Source organism: Kryptolebias marmoratus, linkage group LG13 (genome assembly GCF_001649575.2).
Source record: "Kryptolebias marmoratus isolate JLee-2015 linkage group LG13, ASM164957v2, whole genome shotgun sequence".
Lineage (NCBI taxonomy): Eukaryota > Metazoa > Chordata > Actinopteri > Cyprinodontiformes > Rivulidae > Kryptolebias > Kryptolebias marmoratus.
The window spans coordinates 26,019,818-26,042,907 of NC_051442.1; the positions used below are offsets into that span (position 1 = coordinate 26,019,818).

The window sequence follows — 23,090 nt, forward strand, 5'->3', positions numbered from 1 at the left end:
ACTGCCCCCTATATGTCAAGAGGACAAATAACACCTTTTCTGTTCAAATTGCCAACCCGCCACAGTGGCGTGTGTGTTGATCAAATTCACCGCCACTTCAAATATTTACCCGCATTTGGCCGGTGGCGGGTGCTAATTTCCACCCCTGAACTGATGGTAACTTCACATGTTTCAACTGTTAAATACACTTTCTGAGATCATTGTAGTGAGACAGCAGCCGTCGAGTGGTCCCTAGTCAAAGCAGTGGACAAGAAAGCATCTTAACGGCTCTGCAGTCCACCACAGATCCTGCTGAGGAGTGGAAACTATATGTAACCAAGGGTCATCCTATGTGGCAGCCTGTCCCAGACGTACCAGCATCACCAGGACACTTCGCACAGCCTATCATCACTATTGTTTTAGTTCATATACTGTTATGTTTGCTGTTTTAATTATTTTAATCCAGTATTTCTGTTTAGTAATGTTATAAGTAGTTTTTGAGACAACAGCAAATATAATCCATTACAAAGAACATTCATTTGTACTAACTTGCTGTACAATAAATATGAATAAATCATTCACGGTTCCAGAATAAACATTTATGCACAAATTATTTTTTTGTCATTTCCTGTAAAAATCCAGAACAGTCTGTCGCTACTATTTTGTTATCCTATTTTCGCCAGAATTGAATTGACCTGATGACTTTGGTATCCAGTTTGTTGTTAATAAGTCTCGTAATGTTACTAATGTGAACACACAACCAAAATTCTAAATATTTTGAATGCAAAGATGTAAGTGTCTTGTTTAGTTTTTAGATTGTTCTTTGTCTTTGTTTTGTTGTTTTCTTTCTTTAATAAAACAGTAGAAAGGCTTGGTTCCATGTGTAAAGCTTCTTAGGTCTTCCATCAAATTGAAGATTCAAAAGAACATTGTGGTTTCCAGCTTCATTGGGTAGACAGCTAGCTTTAAAGGTGGTAATGACGGTTGCTAGGTAACGAGGTAGCGTGGTTGCAAGCCGCAGCCTCCGTGAGCCCCTGAAAACCCAGAAAGCTTTTAGGTAGGAGGCAGTCTGCCATAAACTCTTTAAAAATATCAAACTTGGTTCTAAAAAATCTGCTATGAGTAAGTAATCTAGTCCAGGTTTGAAGAGTTACATTTAGTTTCAACATTTAGCATTTAGATTTAACATTTAACATTTAGATTTAACATTTAGCATTTACATTTAACATGTAGCATTTAGATTTATATTTAGCTGTAACAATTACATTTAACTAGCTAAATGTTGTAAAAGGTGACATCAGAAAATCCACACTACATTTTTAAACAGTGTTTGAAGCTAAATGTAACTAAATTTAGGCATAAATATTGAGCACAAGTTGCTTTACAAACGGCACCCCATACTACACTGCTGTTCCACCCTTGTTGTAAATATATGTATATATGTCGCTCACTTGATGATTTTTTTTCTTTAAAGATAGAGATGTTTTGGGCAACACTTTAGTGGCAGCAAGGTGGTGCAGAGACCAACTATTTTCTGGCTGTTTCCCTCCCTGGTTCTTAGACATGGGTGAAGACTTTATGGCTGCTTCTAAAACGTTACAGGCCTGGATGAGAAGGACTTCCTCTTAATGGAACTGTTTATGTTAACATTTCAGTTCTGGAGAAATTAGGACATTTTCTGTGCCGAAGAAATTGTAAACATTTTTGCCATCTTTGAGGAGCATGAAAAAAGAAATGTTTGCAATTTGTTACAGTATCAGTTACTGTTCATTATCTTGAAATGCTAAAGAAAGTTTGTAAAAGTGTTTATATTTTCTTTCCAGGAAAGTAGTTTTAAAGAAAGTAGAATTATTACATTAATAAAGTCTGATATTAATTTTAAATGTCTTACTTATATGCAAGTTAGTGTCTTAAAAAGTGGCTCACATCTCACAACTTACCCACATCAGTAAGTTTCCAGAATAACCTTTTGGTATATTGGCAAGATATGAATGTCTTTTGCCATAGAAAACCTTTTTAACTTTTTTGGTTTGTACAAGTTCTTTGATGCTGTTTATCTCTAGACAAAGTCTCTTCTGTAAAACTGACTTTGTGGACTTGAGTGCAGCAACAAGAAAGTAACTGTTCGGTGTTGCCAGTTGTTAGTTCAGAAAACAATGTGACAAGAAAAATGGCTTTGTCAATTCCATTAGACATTGTCATGGTTTCCCCAGCTAGTACCCTTGGCAATAATCTTCACCCTCTTTAACTGACAAGAGATGGGTGAAAATGCTCCATGTTCTTCCATAAGAAGTATCAAATTTCCCCCTTGTCCAAATGACTAAAAGAGGCATCCATGAACACAGTTGATTCTGCCCAGAGGATTACAGTTCAAGAGAACCTTTATTCCCTTTATTTTGCATACTATCCTGTTTGTTTAGTGAATAGTATGCACAGTTAAATACTTTATACATGATGACAGAGTACTTGAGTCAAATAAGACATCTGGCCAACTTTGCCTAGCAACCCAACTTTGAACCTGAGCTGATCTTTCTCTTTTGTAGAGAGAGGTGATACTTTTCGTACAGCATGTGCAAAATCCAGGTGAATGGTTTGCAGGTGTTGAATGTAGGTTTCCTGGTGTAATTGTATGCTTTTATTACCAGTCACCAAATCTATTCATGCATAACAGAAGTTGTCATGCTCTTTGCAACCAACTTGAAAAGCAGATCTAAGTGGCGGAATTACAGTTGAGGAGAAACTTAGTGTCCTCCGCCCCATATAAAATTATCTACATGGCTTGCAAGTACTCACATTGTTGGCCTGATCTACCCAGTCAAAAGCAGCAGAATCAACTTTTACCCACTGCTACCTGAATGATCTCCTTAACCCTGTTGTACCAATACAGTGATACATCTGCAAGACCATACACACAGTTTTGGAGTTTTCATTATGTATCCTTATAACCAACTTCTGGAGGGGGCCAAATGTAAATAAGCTGTGACAGTTCTACTTGGAAAAAGGCTTATTTGATGTACAAATCCAAATGGACTCTGAAGCACATGTTGGTGAATCTTTTTGTTTGTCTGATATTTTTAACTATTCAAAACCTCTAGCCACTAAGCATGATTTTGGCTCTAATCTATTAGCTGTCTCCTTAAGAGTATATACTGATCTCATAGAGAGGCTTTTTTGTTCGTCATTTTGTTATGTCTACAAACAAATCGTTATTTGTTCAACTCTTAATCTCCTTATGTATAGCTTGGTCAAATGATAAATCACCTGTCAAAAACACATCTTCCCTGACATCTGTGATATTACCATGAGTAACAGTAGGCTCTGATTGAAGTTTTTCCAACTGTGTTATGTCTACTGATTCCAGATTGTATTTTTATATTTACCTATGGTTTTGCCTAAGTGCCATAGAACTCTAGCTGTGTCCAACTCCAGTACTAATGTCCTTGTTTTTCCAAACCTGCCCTGTTTTAAGACACAGGTTATTTTCTTGCTTTTAAATATTATGTCTCTACATTAACATCTATGTCTTGTAATGTTTCATATTAAACTTAAGTGATTTCTTCCTAAGGCAGTTTCCATGTCCTATGCAATTTATCTGGAAGATTTCTGCTCTTTTTGTCATGAACCGAGGAAGGAAGAGAGGACCCAAATGCAGTAACGAGGTCTTGGAGGTTTTAATGCAGGGGTGTCAAACTCCAGGCCTCGAGGGCCGCTGTCCTGGAGGTTTTAGGTTTTTCTGCTCCAACACACCTGATTCAAATGGTTTAATTAGCTCCTCACCAAATCACCAAGTTCTCCATCAGCAGGGCAACAAATCATCCATTTAGACCAGGTGTTTTAAAGCAAGAACACGTCTAAAACATGCAGGAGAGCGGCCCACGAGGAATGGAGCTTGACACCTGTGTTTTAATGGAACCAACACGGGAAGGGAGGGAAAGGAAGACTTCGAGGGAACATTAGTTGACGAAGGAGGAGTGGGAGCAGCCCGTGCAGCCAAAAACCAGGTGAATCGTGGACGGGGTGGCGGAGATTTATTGAACAGCTGAGCGAAGGCAGCTCACTGGTTCCACTCAAGCTCCTCCAGTAAGCCACTGAAACCAAGGGCAGATAAAAGAGCAAATTGGTCCTTTTAAGTGTCCATACCGTCCAAACCTTATAAGTTTGGGCAGTTTGGACACTTTTTGACCGCATCCAAGGTGGGCTGAGAGAAGTGAGAATGTCCAACTCCTTTCCCTCTAAGGCATTTAGTTCTGCTAGGTCCAAGTCTTGGCCAGTTTCTTCTGTCATGAACCAAGGGAGGAAGAGAGGACCCAAATGCAGCAACAAGGTCTTGGAGGTTTTAATGGAACCAACACGAGGAACAAACAAAGAACAAACAAGAAACTGGCCCCGAGTGGCTGAAGGAGAGGAGTCTATATACAGGCCCACTGGAATGTGCTTTGACAGATAGCACATTTGATCTGCAATCAAAGTTATCTGGTGGCAGTCGTGTTGTTTCTTTCTCTATAGAGAATCATTGCTTGCTCCTCTGTCTTTTCTCTATCAGGTATGTGGTATCCTGATTAATTTCCACCGTTGAAACAAAAGACTTTCCTCCAGAAATCCATTTTAGCTCTGACTTTATAGAAGAAAAGGTCAATTCCACATATGCTGTGATAACCAATCTGTCAGTCTTTCACATCCAAACATGACCAGCGTGAAGCTGACAACCCACCCACGTGAAAAATTCCAGCAAATAAAATGAGTGGTTAGTGCTCCGTTTGTGCAGGTTTGTTAAAATTTTCGTTTATGCAGCTTTGGTTTCTGAGATATTAAAAATTATTTTTTAGGTCATTCAGAGGTCACCATCCCCCCATCTTGCTCCAAAACAAACTAAAGTGGTCTACATTTTTAGTGCTTCATTTGTGCAGGTTTGTGGCAATAAAACCATCATTTTTGCTGCTTTAGTTTATGAGATATCATAATATTTTCTTTCAGGCATCTGACATCTGTGGTCTCCGCTGGACACCAACGCCACAAAGCAAGCAGTTATTCATTTTGTATTTTTTTATGTTATCATGCAAATTAAATTCTGCTGATTTTGCCCCTGTTGTAAAATCTGTGCCTTATTTTGTTTTGCACTTGATTTAATAAAGATTTTGAAAAAGAAGAAATTTTGTCTCATTTAAAGAAATGTTCTTTAGATGGCAATGTCAACTTGCTCACCAATATGTTTAGGAAGACGCAGGAACATGCAACCAATGCTGAAGTAATCAAATCTTGATTCTTCTGTTTTTTCAAATTTTAGGCTTATTTCAAAGCTTCCTTTTTTATCAAAAGATTTAGAAAGGATTGTTTTTATTCAGCTGCCGTCTTTTTTAAACACTCAGAACATTCTTGAAAATTTTCAATCAGGTTTTAAAACTCTTCACAGCACTGAAACTGCACTTTTAAAGGCATTTAATGATCTTTTATTAGCTACAGATGTAGTAGACTCAGTTATTCTCTTCCTTTTAGATCTGACAGCCACCTTTGATACAGTTGACCACACTATTTTGCTCTCCAGACTTGATTTATGTGGTATCAAAGGCTCTGGACAGGACTGGTTCAGGTCTTATCTGTCAGATAGGAGTTTCTCTGTAAATATCGGAGAATTTACTTCCCCCTCAGCTCCCCTCACATGTGGAGTTCCTCAAGGATCCATTCTTGGACCTTTGTTGTTTTCCATTTACATGCCCCCCTTAGGTTCCATTTTTAGAAAATTTAATATTTCTTTTCATTCTTATGCAGATGATACTCAGATTTACTTCCAGTGGAAGCACAATCATCAGTTCTCACTTCAACCACTGTTAGACTGCCTTACTGAGGTAAAAGCTTGGATGGCTTCAAATTTTCTTAACTTCAATGAAAATAAAACAAAATAAAACTGAAGTTATCTTGTTTGGTTCTAGTGGTAATTGTAGCACATCCCTTGCTGATCTTTGTAGCCTCGAGCAGTTTGTAAAGTCTCATGTAAAAAATCTTTGAGTAATTTTTTAATTCCGGTCTTAATTTTGAGAAATAGATTAGTTCTGTTGTTGGAAAATCCTTTTTAAATTGAGACTATTATCTAAAGTGAAAATATTTTTATTTTTAAATGACTTTGAACGGGTGATTCATGGTTTCTTCAGCTCCCAACTGGATTATTGTAACTCTTTGTATGTTGGTGTCAGCCAGGCCGGCCTCTCACGACTACAGCTGGTTCAGAACGCTGCAGCTCGTTTCTTAACGCGAACAAAAAAGCGTGAACATATCTCCCCAGTGCTTGCTTCTCTTCACTGGCTCCCCGCTCATTTTAGAATCGACTTTAAAGTTTTATTGTTGACTTATAAGTCCCTAAATGGGCAGGCACCTGCATATTTGTCTGATCTTCTGCAGCCTTATGTGCCCTCTAGATCACTTAGATAAAGTGTCCATTTGTGTTTAGTTGTCCCAAGATCCAGGCTGGTCCACAGAGGTGATCGGGCGTTTTCAGTGGTAGCTCCTAGACTGTGGAACCAGCTGCCCTTTCATATTAGACAGGCTTCAACTAATGGTGTTTTTAAATCTCTTCTTAAAACACATTTATATTCACTGGCTTTTAATACATTATGAGAATTGTAAGGATATTACATTTTGTATAATGTTTGTATTGAATGTTTATGTGTGCAGCACTTTGGCCAACAACAGTTGTTTTTAAATGTGCTATATAAATAAATTTGATTTGATTTGACTCCATCATCATTCCAGTTGAAGACACAAAGGACATAAATCAAGTGGATCCTTTTGATGAGATCCTGACTGACCTAAGAGACTGGGCATCAAACATATATGAGAAGAGCAGGTTGCATGCTGCAGCTAATGGGGATAGGGATAACATCCACTTCCTCCTTGAGATTGTTCCACATATAATAAGACTTAGAAGTTGCTTACCACAGGGGGACAGGAATAATGGTCCCCCTCTTCAAAAGCACTAGCCTCACAGCAAGCTCAGCCACTGTTGAAGCAGAATTCAAAAATGTAAAACATGGCCCTTTTAAACATGAGAACGTGCCCATTTGAGTTGATCGCTCCAGCACAAACGAAGCACATAAAAAGTAGACCACTCTGGTTTGTTTTAGAGCAGGATGGGGGGGCAGTGACATCACCGGCAGAAATTAGAACTTATATCTCATAAACTAAAGCAGCACAAACCTGCACAAACGAAGCACTAAAAATGTAGACCACTTTGGTTTGTTCTGGAGCAAGATGGAGAGATGGTGACCTCTGGATGACCTAAAAAATTATTTTTAATATCTCAGAAACCAAAGCAGCATAAACAAAAATTTTAACAGCACAAACGGAGCACTAACTGCTCATTCTATTTGCTGGAATTTTTCACGTGGATGGGGTGTCAGCTTTACGCTGGTCCAAACTTGCAGTTTAAATGCTAATACTGCATCGAGACGATAGTAAATTATCAGTTGTCTGAGGCGGAGTCAGGTCCTTGTATCTGACAGGTTCCAACTGGTAATACTGTTTGTGAGTTTTTTTAGTTTTTGTATTTACAAAAATATTAAAACATTAGCTTTGTTAATTTTTAATTTAAATATTATTTTGACTGCTTCTTACATTCTAAACTCATACATTTGAGTTTGAAATGAAGGCTTTATTTTGAACATGTGTAACCAATCCATTAAACAATGCCAGTGAAACTACAGTATATTAATACTAACGTGTAGAAACCAAAGCGTATTTACCCCTACAGCTCCTACCCTGTTCAGTATTGATTAATCATTATTTGTCCTCCTGTTTATCTTTCATGTGCACAAACCTTCATATGTGTGTAAACATGCATGAACCACATACCTCCACACAGAAATTCAAATATTGCAAAATCAATGAAGTGTAGAGAATGTGGAGTCATTCTTGGTTAACAGCATATTTTGTGTAGCCTTTTTTAGTGCTGAAAGGCTTCTTAAAATTTAACTTTGGGTTTTACATGATGTTTTAAGTTTATTTTATCATCTGTAATTACACCAAAAACTTTATTTTTTATTTTTTTAATGTATACACTACACTATCCACATCTACCTGTATCTAAATTTGTCTTTGCATCTATCAAACCTCATGAATTACTGAGTTTATTTGTATTTTTTTTAACTGTTAAATACCTTTGACTCCGGCCTGAAGCAGAGTTTATCGACAGCTGAGAGGAAACACTTGGATAAGCTCATCAGCAAGGCCAGCTCTGTCCTGGGATGCCCCCCTCCAGTGCAGGTGGTGGGAGACAGGAGAACTGTAGCCTAACTGACATCATTCCTGGACTATGTCTCTCACCTGATGCAAGACACCATCGCAGCACTGGAAAGCTCCTTCAGTGACAGGCTGCACAAAGGAATGATATGTAGAGCTTTCCTTCCAGCAGCTGTTAGACCCACTATTATGACTTTATCAGCATTCAATGACAACAAAGAAATTTGAAAATTCAGACAAAAACTGAGAATAAGGGCCTAGTGGACAAAAAATAACAAGAAATGAAAGTATTTTTTCTGATTTCCATTTTAGATGAAAACTGAGGGTCAAAGAAATGAAATATTATAACTAATAATTGGTTTAGCAATAATCAATCATTCTGACTGAAAAATAGCAGCTGCTCCTCCACCTTGATCTGTTCTGGGAACATGAAATTTTAGATAATTGGCAGGAGTGGATTCATTTATACCAACAAAATCTTCCTGTTGTAGCCAGGTTTCTGTAAGACAAAATAAATCAATTTGATGATCAATTATGAAATCATTAACTAACATACCTAGAGGAGAGAGATCTTATGTATAATATTTAACTATTTTATTTCTCTGTTTAGGTAAAATAACGGTGTATATTTTTGTACAATGTTTATGGGTTGTTTTTTTTTTAGCTGAATTTTGTTTTTTTTAATTTGGGCTGTGGGCAAGCTAACACTGTTTCAATGGAGATGTGGGTGGATAACATTATGGACTATAGAGCTGCCAAATGCCACAGTCTCCTTCTCAGTAGGTGTGTTGCTGAGTGAACATGAACAGGTCAGTGGTAAACTGGGGGCTTAGCCTTAGCACTATGCTTATTCCAAATCATCACCCAGCCAGCCTGGTTGAATGGCCACTAACAGGAAGTCTGGGTGACTCTATGCTGTCCAAGGAGACCTGAAAAGCTGATGGTTTGTCATCACTGTAAAGCTGAGCTTCTAATTCACACAGTCTCATCTTCAAACTACCATAGAACTAAATTTAATATGGAAGTAGTGAGGACAGAAGAAGGCAGGGAGAACCAGAAGCCATGTTAGGCTAAGCTAAAGCTAGAGGATAGCAGAGACACAAATTAAACCAAGATGTGTAGAAAGTCTAAAAGTGCCTCAAGCACAGTGCAACAAGTGTGTTGATAATGGTTCATTTCTTGACTCTTCAAATGTCTTCAGCTGTTCCCCTCTGTTAATCAAACGTTTTGAGACAAGAAACAATAAATATATGAGTTATCAGTAAATATTCTAATAATATATTTATATATAGTAATGTTTAAATATTTTTCAGGTTTGTGTCTAAAGTACTGGACCAGCACATCAATGTTTTTTATGGTAAGAAAGTGATGTAGCTGTGCAAAAAAAGAAATTAACTGCTGACTTGAACTCTGATTGTCTAGTAATGTACTAAATGTTTCCTGCCTTAGGTCAGTTAGGATTCTCCAAATTATTTCTATTTGTTAAATGCCCAAATAATGATAGGTTGAACGTTGAATGAGTTGGTACACACATTTCACACCAAAACATGCACATCTCAGGAACACAGAACCTGCTTTTCCAAATTGTTTAAAGGCATTGTAATCTTAGTGTTTGTAAAATTGTGACTTTGCAGAAAGTAAGAAAAAAATTTATAACAGTTCTTTACACAGTTTATGTAAACATTTAGTGTCAACTATAACCGTTTTTCCCCACAAGCAGTCGGACTACTAAATGACTCAGGGCCTCCATCTCCCTAAAAAAGGCCAAAACTCCCTAAAAAACGAACAAAGAGCTACACTGGAACCTTTTACCTCATGCTACTTTGCAAAACAAAACAAAACTACCTGAAACAAACCCTTTTTCAGTGTTCCTGCACTGCCTCTTCAAGCTGCAGCCTTCAACTTCTTTAAATAGTCTTTAAATTACTTTTATCATGGCTAACTCTTCTACAACAGCCATTTTTCTTTGATCTTAGTGTTTTATTGTTTTTTTTATTTTTTATTTTATTTAGCTTCCTACGTCTGTATTCTGTGTACTGTATTGCTCATTCTTGACTCGTATTGCATGTTTGTCTTGTCTTTAGACATTTTTTTCCCTTGCACTAAATTTGTGACCTTTTTTACTTCTTGTTTTGTTTATATTTTACCTCTTTTTTTGCTTCTGAAAGACATTATTTCAACTGTTTACTTGTATATGGATGGGCTGACAAATAAACATTTTTGATTCTTTTTAGAGGTACCAGTGAATCTGCTCATAATATGTTAGGAAATAAATAGCAAATTATTTTACCATTTTTTTGTTTACTGTATCACATACTAAAGATATGCAGATGAACATTATTGCTTGTAAATGAAATGAGCTGTAAGGGTGCCTATTTTGCCTTTAGCTACTCTGCTATATCACCTGGCCTTCTATTGTCATTTATCTGGCTTCTAAATTATTGCAATAGTTTAACCATACATTCTTTGTCATGCAGCATTCTTCCCCTAGAGAAATTCATCAGGATCTGTAGTATACTTCCGAGGACAACAGTGAATGAAAGCCAAGCTCAGTCACATTTCTATGGAAGTCAAGGTAAACTCGAGCAAGCCATATTAAACGTTTTATTTCATTTTAAGTTTTGTGACATCACCTCATCATATTTTTTATTCACTTTTATTTTGATTTAGAAATTGAAACACCGTTCTTTTAATTTCCTCCCTAGTTAAAGACAGCTTTTATATCAGGGATCCTGACGGGCCGCGGTAGTAAAAACCTCCCACTCAGAGTCCGCTATAAATCCTGTCCGTGTGAGTGATGCTTTCGGTCTCCATGGAAACCCAGACTAATACGCCCACCGCCTCCCTCTCTCTCTCTCTCTCTCTCTCTCTCTCTCTCTCTCTCTCTGTGTCTCTCTCTCTCTCTCTCTCTCTCTGTAGTGTCTCCACTGGTCTCTCTCCCTCTCACCAAAGCCGTGGAGGTACTTTGCGCATGTTCGGCCGCTCGCGCCCAACATTGCATCGACACCAAGATGGCGAAAACACGTCTGGCTTGTCTCCTGACTCTCCTCTCAACTCACTGTAAGTAAAAAACAAGCAAACGCTGTTTTAACTTTCTGATGTTCTCCCGGAGGGTGATCGGCAAAGGTTCGGAGCTCGTGCATCAGTTCTGGTCGGTTCTGTTCGCCGGTGTTCGGTGGAAAACCCTGAGTGAGAGAAACTGTCCGAACCGTTAAACTCTGAAAAAGTGTCTGAGCGCGAGCTCGGTCTCCCCGACGGAAAGTACGTGTAGCTTAGCTAAAATGGTCTTTAATAGGAAAAAAATAGAGTGGCCATAATTTTTTTCTTCTGTTTTTCATCTCGATCGAAGTTTTTGTTTTAATCCGCTGTTGTTTTATCCAAAACGTCACTTCTTCTCCCGATGTACGCATCGAAATAATCCCGTTAGATGTGTAATGAACGTCCGTCTTCATGAGTTGAACATTTAGCTGTTTTAATTTGGACACCACGCTGTGTGTGTGTCTCCAAAAACCAGAAGTTTCTCTGAAGTTCGGAGCCCCTGTGCGGGAATGAAACATGTAGGTGCGGTTCCGGGGCTCGGTACCAGTGAGCATTTACCGGGATGTGTTGGAGCCGCAGAGATGGAGTGATGCGGGATAATACCGGCTTGGCTCGTGTTGTCTGATGGCGGGAGGAGCCATGCGAGCGGGCCCCTCTTCATCCCCCTCCTCAGACCGCAGCAGGGCTTCGAGCTGGAACCAGAAACATCATCATCTGAGCGGTTCTGACAGAAGGACACCTGTTTGCGCCAGCACCGTCTGTGTGTTGATGGCTGGTAGCAAAATATTTCACGATCCCAGTGGACTGATTGTAGAAAGTCTTCGTTGGATGTGCTCAGGGCTGCCACTCCCACTTATTTTATTTTCACTAATCTGTGACTTTTTTTTTGTTGAGAAATCTAAATGACTACATTTCTCCAGAAATCAAAAGGAATCAGATAAACTTATAAGTTATTTTTAACAGTCAACGTTGGTATTAACAGTGAACCACAGAATAAACTGCAAATTAAAGTACAAAATATAAGTTTAAAGTTTGCAACATGCACTTTGAGATTTGTTGTTGTTACTTAAAATAATATTTTAGCTGTGTTGAAGTGACATTCTCTAAAAAGGTCAACATCTTACCTGTTGCAGTTTGCTCATTTGATGACATCAATTTGGAGAAATAGTTTCTTTTTGACAGGACTCAGGAGTTGACGACTTGTCCGAACAGGTCCAACACCACATGTCTTAAAACAGCTCCAATCTCTAAAATGCATCTTGGTTTATGTAGCCACAGTCGTTTAACCCTCCTGAAGACCTCGTAGCTGAAGAGAGGAAGAGAAGCTGTTGTCAGTCCGGTCACAACTAAATTCTTCTTTTTTTCCAAATTTAAGTTAGTCAAAGAGCAATGTACAACAGGTGAGATATTATTTGGTCATAATGTTTTTACAGAAATGCAGTTCAAAGTGGCCAAACAATCCTCTGAAAGTGTGAGGACAGAAACACACGGGAGGAACCGTTCTCTCAGTGTCTGAGCATGTCCAGAATCTGTTCCTGTTCTCCTGATGCTGTCTTTCTTCACATACCTTCAGGCCATTAGCTGATTTTTATTTAGTTTTTAGGGTCTCCTCATGATGTTTGTTTGAGTAAAGCTGTGATGGGCTTGAATAGAAACACATTGTTTTTTATGTGTGTGTGTGTAAGCTTGTGAAGATTTAAGAATTTTTTTTGTGTGGCTCAGGTTGAGCCATGTGGTCAGCTGGCCCCCAGCCAACATGGCCTCTGTCTTTTAAACAGGACTTCAGCTTGTCCCAAGCTGTGTTATGAATGAGTAATTGTTGCTGATAGAACAGACTGTGTAATTAAAATGCTTAATGTGTTCTTAAAAAGATTTGATTATAATTTAGTTTCTAATTCTTTGAACTGCATATAAAAGAATTTGAAAGGGAGGAGTGTGTCCCTACTGTCTCTGTAGAGCATACTTAGTTTCATTCTCTGAGAGAAGAGCTTGTTATTTCAGTTCATGGCGTTCCCAGGGCAGTGATCATCCTAATGGCCGTTCCAACTAAAGGCCCAGTCTGAGCCCAGCATGGCTGAACGAGCCCAATCATCTGTCAGCTAAAGTCTGAAAAGGTGCTCACGCTCACAACAGACCTGCATCAACGTTTCTCAGTGTTGGCTGACCTGAGCTGTTTTACTAAATCAGGCTAAAAACGTTGTATGTTCTTTAAGAGGACATCTGCCAGGAGCTTTCTGCCAACAACACATCCAAGATATGTGGGTGCTGGAAGATGCTCAAAGTGGATTAGTGCTGAGCACAGGGGAACTCTGAGATCACTGCTTTTACTTTGATAGGAAACACCTGGGCCAGGAATACATTTCAAACATTGTTGGTGCTGTTTTAAATTTGTGTGCTTTATCTACAACAACAACACCAAAAGCCTCAGTTTTTACTAAAACAGCTTGTCCTAAAGAGAATACTTCATTCTCAGGGTGTAATCAGACTCGTGCTATGAGTCTAAAACATCACAAGATTTCTCATCAAGTTGAAAAGTCTCACAAACTCCAAAAACCTGTCTCATGACTTTGTCTGATTAAGTTATTACTGAAGATGTTCCCACCCCTTTAACCCTCCCGTGGCCTTCAGGTCAAATTGACCCAAATTTACAAGAGCTTCTCTTCATCTCTTCAGGAGGGTTAATCTGAGTCGAGAGGAAAAGAGTTGATCAAACTCTGAGTCGAGGTGGAAGTGGATGTAGCTTTCACTGAGTCGTTTAATCATCTCTGTGTTCAGCAGTGTGAACAACTGATCTCTCTCCATCCATTTTCCTTACCTGCTTCTCCTTTCTGGGTCGCAGGGAGCTGGTGCCTGTCTCCAGCAGTCTCTGTGTGAGAGGCGGGGACACCCTGGACAGGTCGCAGGTCCATCACAGGGACACATAGAGACAAATGGGGCAAATAACCATTCACGCTCTCACTCACTGATGAAAATATAAAAAACACAAAGAAGTTTTACTCTAATCTGTTTTTATAACTCAGACTTATCACAGCTCATCACAGCTACAGGCTGTCTGATTGAATCAATGCGATACATATTGTCTTTTTGTGTTTTATTCTGTAATTTTAGGAGACCAAATTGTAGCTGTTTGAATTTTTTAAGCTATTTAAATGCCTGTGGTAAAACATTAGATTAGAAGCCAATACAAGTTTATTAAAAAGGAAGTTATAGCAAATGAACAAAAGTCTATTTATTAAAGAAAACTAATTCTGTACACTCCGTTGGAAAGTCACACAGCTTTGATGAGAGGTTCAAAGGTCATGTGTAGTTGTTAGTTCTGAAGCAACTCAGGAGCAACCAGACAGGAGAGGGGACAAGAGCACAACAGTTTCATTTTACCTAAAAGGAAACTGTTGTCTGATTCTCATGAATTAAGTCTCCTCTTAAACCTCTACTTAATTCACACAAATGCTTTCTCATCCAGTCATTCACATACCAAGTGGAGAGGATGTGTTTTCCATGATAAGTGACATTTTACTGACATTCTCATTGTTTTGGTTCACAGCTGATCTAATCTGTCCTGTTTTTATCTGAAGGAATAAGACAAACAGGAAGCTGTCTGTTAGATTGCTGTTGAGAGTTTTCTATAGATGTCATCTCATCAGTCATGGAGCTTTACAAACCTGCTTAGCCTCTTCCTAAGTGGGGTCCTGACACCCAGTGCACTGTTCCATGTTTTCCTGATCATCTCCAAGGAGAGCTTTTTGTCTGAAGCTACCAAGCAGATGTTTGGAGCACTCTCGCTCTGAATGGCACGGGTGGTCCCTGTGGGTGAGTCACATCCAGTGTGACATTTTGCTGCAGAGACAGTAAATGGCAGAGTGAGTCAGGGCCAGACAAACAAAAAGAAACCCCTCACTGGGCAGGATTTGTTTCCTACAAGCCGTCGCTCCTCCAGGTAGGGTAGGACATCTCAGTGCCTTTGGAAAGAAGGGCTCATTGGGTGAATATTTTATCACCAGCCACTGAAAGGTGAAGGCCTTCAGTAATGTTGTGTGTCTGTTTGCAAAATTTCTCATGAATCATCTCTAAGTCAACATGATTAGCTTTTGGAATCAACCTGATGCAAGATGGCCGCCGTAGCCAGCTTAAGTTGAAAAACACAAAACTGGCTATAACTCAGTAAATTTTGCATATATTGACCTAAAACTTGGTGTGGTAGTTAGGTCTGCAACTAATGATTATTTTAGTAGTCAATCAAAGTTTTTTCAATGAGTCGATCAGTCAGAAATGTTTGTCCTTTGTCTCTGCTTCCTGTGGGTGAACCTCCGGTTCTGGTTCCAGCTCACCTGCTTTAGTCTGCCCACCTGTGGTTATCACCCTGATGTCTCCGCTTTAATGTAATATAACATAGCCCAGCAAATTAAAACCATAAACCATGAAACAGATGAATCTAAAACTAATCAAATGTATTTATTTTACTTCATATGGCCATCCCAGAAAACAAACACATTAGTCAGTACAGACTAAATAGTAAGTAATCTATGTCATTTTAAATAAAAAGAGCCTAAAATATAACCATAAATGGCCACAAGTGGGTCTGGAAGTCCAGAAATTCAAAAGTGACTTCAAATTAAATAAAACAACAAAATAATAACAGTGTACTGTTGAATTCATAAATTTACCATTGCAGTGCAGCACTGTACTATGACAAATATTCCATTTAGTGGATTAAATGTCTTACAAGTAAGTTATTTATGTTAGGTGGAAGAAGTTTACCATTAATAAACACTAACATTACACACAGGGGGACAGAAAGTCCCCTTCACTTATTTCCTGCTCCTAACACGTCACATTCCAAACAACTGAATGATGTTCGCTGAACCACAAAAACCTGCTTAAACTGACATAAATGTTTCTGCACCAATATTTAAAAATGAGCCAAACATCACTTCTAAAACTGTACTTCAAATCATGTTTGCTTGTTAGCAAAATATATCATGAACCACTGGCTAGACTTTAATGAAACTCTTTGAAAATAATCACTGTCGACATCTACAGCTGGTTAACTTTTGGAGTCAATGCAGTTCAAGATGGCCTTCACAGCTAATCAACATTAGCCAACACAGATATGGCTCTACTCAATCAGCTTTCCAGATATGGAGCTAAAATTAGACGTGGAAGTAGCTGAGAGCCATCCCCAACACATACTCTGAGTCTTGACATTTTTTTGATATTGCACATAATGTTATTTTCAAGGGTTGGCCAAAACAGCTCCATCGCCGTCATTTCTTAGGATAAGAGGATCTTAGTTTAGAACTGGCATAAAAGGCAGCGGGTAATATGCATTCCTTCAAGGATTGTTGGGTTTTTAAATATTTTTCTGAAGTCATTCATGTGGATGGTTGAGCAGCTAAAAGTCATGTTTTGTCTGAAGTCAAAGTGCCACATGGCCGTCTCTGAGGAATGAGCTGTAACAGCTGAGCAGGAGTGGGTGGTGGTTGTTTTGAGCAGTGTTGCAGGCGTGACCAGAAATATCTGCTGCGTTCCTCCCGGACCTGGCTGTGCTGTGTTAGCACATGCAGTATTCCAAATAGAAAACACATGGAGGCAGACAGCTCCACATTGCATGAGCACTGACCAACAATCAGAACCACCTGTTTTGCATCAAAGAGAGAAGACTCCCCTGCTGATGAGCTGCCTGGGGTCACAGTGGAACAGGAGGGTGGAGCTGAGGGCTGTTGGCTGTTAAAGGCATTCAGAAAACAAGCTGGGTGTGTTGGTCTGCCCCCTGAGAATGTCGTCTGCTTTTATCGTTCTTTTCATTGTTTTCTTGACAGTCTCTTACAGTTTGATGCTTTCAAAGTGTGAAAACAAACAGTGATGTTCTCACTATAGGAATGCATCAATACCAATACCAGCATTAATTATCGGTTCCAAAACCCAAACTGGGAAAAGTGTTCAAAACCCACTTTACTGCAGCCTGACATTTTCCTTTCAGTTAACAGTCAGAAGGTACAGGAGGTACAGGAGGTAGTTTTTTTGTTGTTTGTTTTGTTTGTTGGCTACCCTAACCCATACTTCTTATCAGTTGATGGTGATGATGCACCTTAAAGTTGTTTGTAAGCCAATAAACACCAGAGAAAGAAGCTCTGTGGAGGGATTTCAAAGTGAACAAAAGTAAATCTGACTGCAAATTATGAGGAGAGGCAAAATCTAAACACAAGCAATTTGATAAAACAAACAAACAAACAGAGTTATCTAATAGCAGAGAGCAGTCTGTCACTGAGCAGAAGAAAGAATTTATGGATCTGAACAGGAGCTTCCTCACAATCCCTCCACTCACCCAGGAGAGCTTTTGGAGAAGACTGTTGCCCTCCTTCTCCGTTTGAGGCGCTACCATGAACAGTCAGCTCCTCGGATTTTCAAACATGTTTTTAAAGTGTGATGGTATTTATTAGTACCAGTGATGTGAGGTGACGTTTGTGTAGTGAGGCAGAGTCTGACAGATTCAGTTTCACACACACCAACAATTAAAATGCATGTCAAATATATTCTATTATATTTTAATGACCTGGACAGGGTGTCCTCTCGCACAGTGGCTGCTGGAGACAGGCACCAGCTCCCAATAGAGAGGCAGGTAAAGAAAATGGATGGATGGAGATATTTATAATGACCAAAAAATCCAAATGTCACTACTTCAACAGACTATTCACGCCGATCTACAAAGGTCTACTGTAATTTTTAGTTTTCATTTCAACGCCGCTTAATAAATTGTTTATTAAAAGAGAGATGCTGGTGCAGAGACTCAGCCGTCTGTGGGCCCACACCTTCACTTCAAAGCTCTGTGAGTTTATATTAGGTAATAAGGAATAAATCTGAGTGCAGCTGATCAGGGATCACCTTCTTGGGATGATAGAGGTTGAAAACTTAAAAACTCAGATGCTAAAAACTCTGAAACTTCTGACTATATGGTGGAATAACAACATTTCAATAATTAAATAATATAACATCCACAATTTTAATAATATTAACAAATTAAAACAAAAATACACCCACACAAGTTTCAGTTCAACTGAAGATTCAGTTATTATAATTATTAGGGTGCTTTAAAATTTGCCTGTACATCATTCATAAATTACAGATCATTCTGGTGTTTATTTTCTTTTTTTTATTGAAGTTCTTTTATAAAAATGTATGTGAGAGCAAAGAAACATTACTTTCTTTTGTAAAATAAAAACACTTCACATGTGAACTTAGAAATCCCACTATATGTTATAGTTGATCCATAAAATAGAGGATAAAACAATTGTGTTGTATAATAACTGTGTGATATTTAAATGCGTGATGATGGTTTAATTCAATTCAATTCAAAAATACTTTATTAATCCCAAAGGGAAATTAAATGTTGACGTAGCTCATTTAAACCAAGGAGTTATTATAGATGGTGATGGCTGTGAGCAGGAAAGATCTCCTCCGTTTTACAGCTAATCCGAAGAAGCCTTTGACTAAAGAGACTCTGTTTTCCGATGACGGTCTCATGAAGAGGATGGTCAGGGTTGTCCATGATTTCCTTGATTTTATGCAAAATCCTTCTTTGCATCATCATCTCCAGAGGTTCCACAGTCATCCACAGAACAGAACCAGCCTTCTTTATCAGGTTGTTGAGCCTTTTTAAAGGGTGATGAGGAGGGCACTGTGTTGTTTTGTTGCTCAGGAGCATATTACCTTAACCCTCCCGTAGCCTTCTGGTCAAATTGACCCAAACGTACAAGGGCTTCTCTGCCTCTCTATCTCTCTCTATTTGAGGGCTTCAGGACAGTTAAACCAACAAACAAATCAAAACTAGCCTCCAAGTAGCACATATTCTACAAAAACTCCAAAATGTTGTAATGATGGGAGTGTGTAAGAAAAGCTCTGTGTTTTTTTTAAACAACATTTTGTCAATTGGTTAATCACATTTTCATCCCGAGGGGAGGGGGAAATAACATTTTCTTCAGTTGTGAAGTTTTGGAAGTGATGGGTCTAACCCAATCACAGGCTAAACTAACGGGGGGGTTGTCCAGATGTTATTATTTGGTATTTATGTTGCTCTAGATGATTAAGATAATCTGCTTCCTTACTGACTGTCTGGGCTTTGGACTTCCTGTTTGATGATCTGTATCTGTGATCACATGCTTCCTGGAGGGAGGAAGTGCCATGGCGGTCCTCCTGCGTGTGTGCTCAACACTGTCGATGCTGATGGAGTATATCAGTGGGTCAAATGAGACTGCTATCGATCAAACACAGGGTTGCTGTCAGCTTAGTGAAATAATTAGGAGCTTCATTAATGACAGTGAGGCGATGAGCCGCTGTGGCTCAAAGCTCCGGGCACAGCCATGTAATCGCTCTGGATTCAGCTTTTGTTTATCAGGCTGGAACAAAAGGGCAATTATTGTCTAAAAATAACCGCAAGGCAGAGTCATCTGACAACCTCAGGTGTTTAAACCATGACAGTGGACACAACTTCGAAATAAAAGATTCTTTTCTTCTTTCTCATGCAGCTACATCTGTTTGAAAGAAATCAGAAGCATTATTAACATTAAATAGTACTACTCAACTTGGGGATTTAGGTTTCGAGGCAAACTTCGACTGCTGCCTGGTTAAAGGCTGTGCTCAGTTTATAAACAGACACAGGATTTGATGTTGTCGTGGACTTGGCAGAGTTTAGGTCAGGAAGTGACATACAGTAAAGAAGAAGGATGACAAATGTCTGTGGAAACCATATTTTAGCAAAGAAAATAGTTCTTATTTTTCCTAGTTTTTGTTATTTAGCTCATTTTTTGGATTGGATTATTCAGTAGACCCGGTAAAATATAAAAATTGATGAGGCATGATCCTGATAGATATGTGGGGATCTCTGCTGGAATTTAAAACTGAGTCATAAACTTTCCACCCAAACGTCCGTGCACAGCCAAACCTGATGACATTCCTCCTTGTCAGAGGTTGCGTTGTACATTTTTTTCCAGTTTGTCATTTTGACTTGCATTGCTTAGGTTAGTTTTTCTACATGTGTTGTGGAACATTGAGCTGTGTCCTTTCACAGCTGTAGAAACTTTAACAGAAGTAAAATTAAGAAGAAATTGGCTTATGAATATGATCAAAACCTGTTTGTTCTTCATCCCTATCACGTCTCACCTTTTTTAAATCAAAATCAGACATATTACCAGGATTTTAGTAAAAGATGGAACGCCTATCTGGTTAGATTGTCATCATCTGAGGTTGGTCACACATGCACTGTGGCCTTCTTTGTGTAAAATTATAGAAAGGGAAGATGTGCTCTGTTTTATGTCCAGCTAATGTCTGGGATGAGTAAAAAACACTCCTACAAAACCTTTTACTCTCCCATAGATGGCATGTGTTAGCTGAATATAAAAACCTTCTCAACAAAATTTTGCAGCTATTTTAGTAGATTATGGTAAACCCAAACTAATGTTTTTTATTTGTTCTAATGGAGTTTTCTACTCAGCGTTTTTAAATTAGCATCCTTACATTAATTTTGAACAAATCTTTGTATTTACAGAAAAAATGAAAATCATATAAACCAAAATGTTGTCATTTTAGTCAATATTACATAAATATTGTATTGATATTGATCAGAACATATTGATATTGATGTTTGGTATATGTTTATTGATATTGAGACACTCTTGCTCATCTGTTGACGTACTATCTACATCAGGCAACAACTTATTTTGGCAAATGCATTTAATTTTGGTCTACTCTTTCCCTGTCTGTGCATTCTTATGTATCTCAACTAATACTGAAGTAACTGATAGTAATTAATTGTTGCATGATTAGGCTGTTTTTTTTCTTCCTGTTAAGTGAAGGTTAAATAAAATAATAATGCATTGGTTAAGAGCTGCTGGAGCTTAAACAATGTACAGTCCTCCTCCCATATGTACACAGGCGTCAGCTACAGATGGTCTGTATGTGATTTTGACCTGTGCTGCTGTGAATAAACTTGGGCACTGGCTAATTGTACCCATGTTTTGATCTGTTAAAATAACAGATGGCTTTCAGACTTTACTGGCATTGTAAGAGGAAACTAGACAGTATAGAAAAAACATTTGGTTGTGCTGATCTCTGACCCCTGTACTGTTTTAATAAAGTAATAAAATACGACTTGTATCTGTTAAAGCTGCAGATTTTTGAAAGTATTGTGTTTCTAAATCATCAATATCACTCGCTGCCAAAAAAACTGCCATCTGGTCGGAGGTTCTGTGCTGTCAGAACGAAACTCAGCAGACACAAAATCCTTTTTTCTCCACTGCAGTCACCCTTCTTAATGAGGTTTCTTTCTCCTGCACTATAACAGGGGGAAATTCCTCTGTACAGATCCCTGTGTTTGTGATTGCACCTAATGAAAAGAACTAAATAAGTGCATGTTGTGAGAAAGTTGCAGTATGTTTGGAGCAGTGACCTGTAGGTAGGTGGACAGGGCAGACTGGACCGACGGAACAGCACGAGGTGTAGATGGAAGGTGAATGAGTCAATAATTAAAGAAAAATCTAATAATTGTAGATAAATTTGAAAAGTGTTTTTCCTTAGAAAGCCCATTCTTTGAAGGCTCATCACTTCACGGCTTCATACTTGGCAGGATAGTCTGTAGAGAAGATTTCAGTTGGCTTCTGCTACATGACACACAAATCCTGGTGCTCATCCAAATAATTTACTAGTTTTGATTAATTAATGTGCATTTAAGAGCCAGCTTGATAATGTTTCAGGGAAAGTTTCTGTGAAATGGTTATTTGTCCTGTCATCATTTTTGCTTATGTTTGTTTCTAAAGTTCAGTGAGTCTAATGCTCACCCTGCAGTTATCTGCAGTCATTCTTGCACCGTCTCAAGTTCATCTTAAAATAATGTAGTATGCTTTTGACTGCAAAAATAAATCACAAATGAGATTTAGATCAGATCACTTTGCTGCAACTGTGTTAGGCTGCTCTTTGGGACTTAAATCTAATAGATACTCAGATATTTGACTACACAAGACATTACTCTAAAGAGCACAAGGTTTTATTTTATCTAACCCAAAATAAATCTTTCTCTTAAAGCAGTCCTTCAGCATTTTGGGAAACAACATAAAAGAAGCTTTAGGGCCCACCATCACTCCTTAATGACAAGTCGTGACCCAAATCAGGGAAACTTTCAACTTCTGAAATTTAATGAATGAAAAGATGGTGCAGTTTGAACCTGAGATAGTAGAATAAAATCATACAGTTTGCCAACACAAAAAACAAGTTTAATGATAAAATGACCAACAAGTGGCGATGTTAGGGAAATATTTATTTTTTCTCTATGAACTGCATTTTAATTCAAACAAAAACTCTTTAATTCAGTAACGTCAGAATTTTTTGCACCAACTAAGCAGCATCACACATCCACAGGGGTGTGTTGAGAACTACTGCCCTGAAACAACTCCACTCTTAAAAGTTGTATTTTTTTATTTTGGCAAAAATGTGATATTTGAAAGTGCCGCATATAGTGTGATATATATATATATATATATATATAAAAATATAATAGGATGAGTATGTCATGCGAGGTAGAAACGGAGGCGAACCCAGAGTGCAGACTCATTCTCAAAATAAACAAATTTATTAACTAAGGAAAAGAGCAAAACATGGCATGGCAAGGAAAAAGGAACTTAGAACCGCAACCAACAAGCAATGATCCGACAGGGTGTGAGAGAAATGACCAGGTATTTGAACACTGAGGTTGACGAGGTAAATGTAAACAGGTGAGTGGGGATGATGACAGACAGGTGGAGATGGGCGTGGCAAGGAAGGCAAAAAGAGTGACAGGGGAGGAGTGAATACTGACA

The 23,090-nt window shown here is 38.5% G+C and overlaps 1 protein-coding gene across 1 annotated transcript in view; it reads left to right on the top strand.

The window, feature by feature from the left end:
* Positions 1 to 23,090, top strand: part of jam3b (junctional adhesion molecule 3b) — a 109,364-nt gene that overhangs the window by 24,884 nt on the left and 61,390 nt on the right. The window contains exon 2 of the mRNA XM_017437725.3: positions 11,128 to 11,268. Coding sequence (XP_017293214.2) covers positions 11,128 to 11,268 — 141 coding nt within the window. The remainder of the gene's footprint in view (positions 1 to 11,127; positions 11,269 to 23,090) is intronic.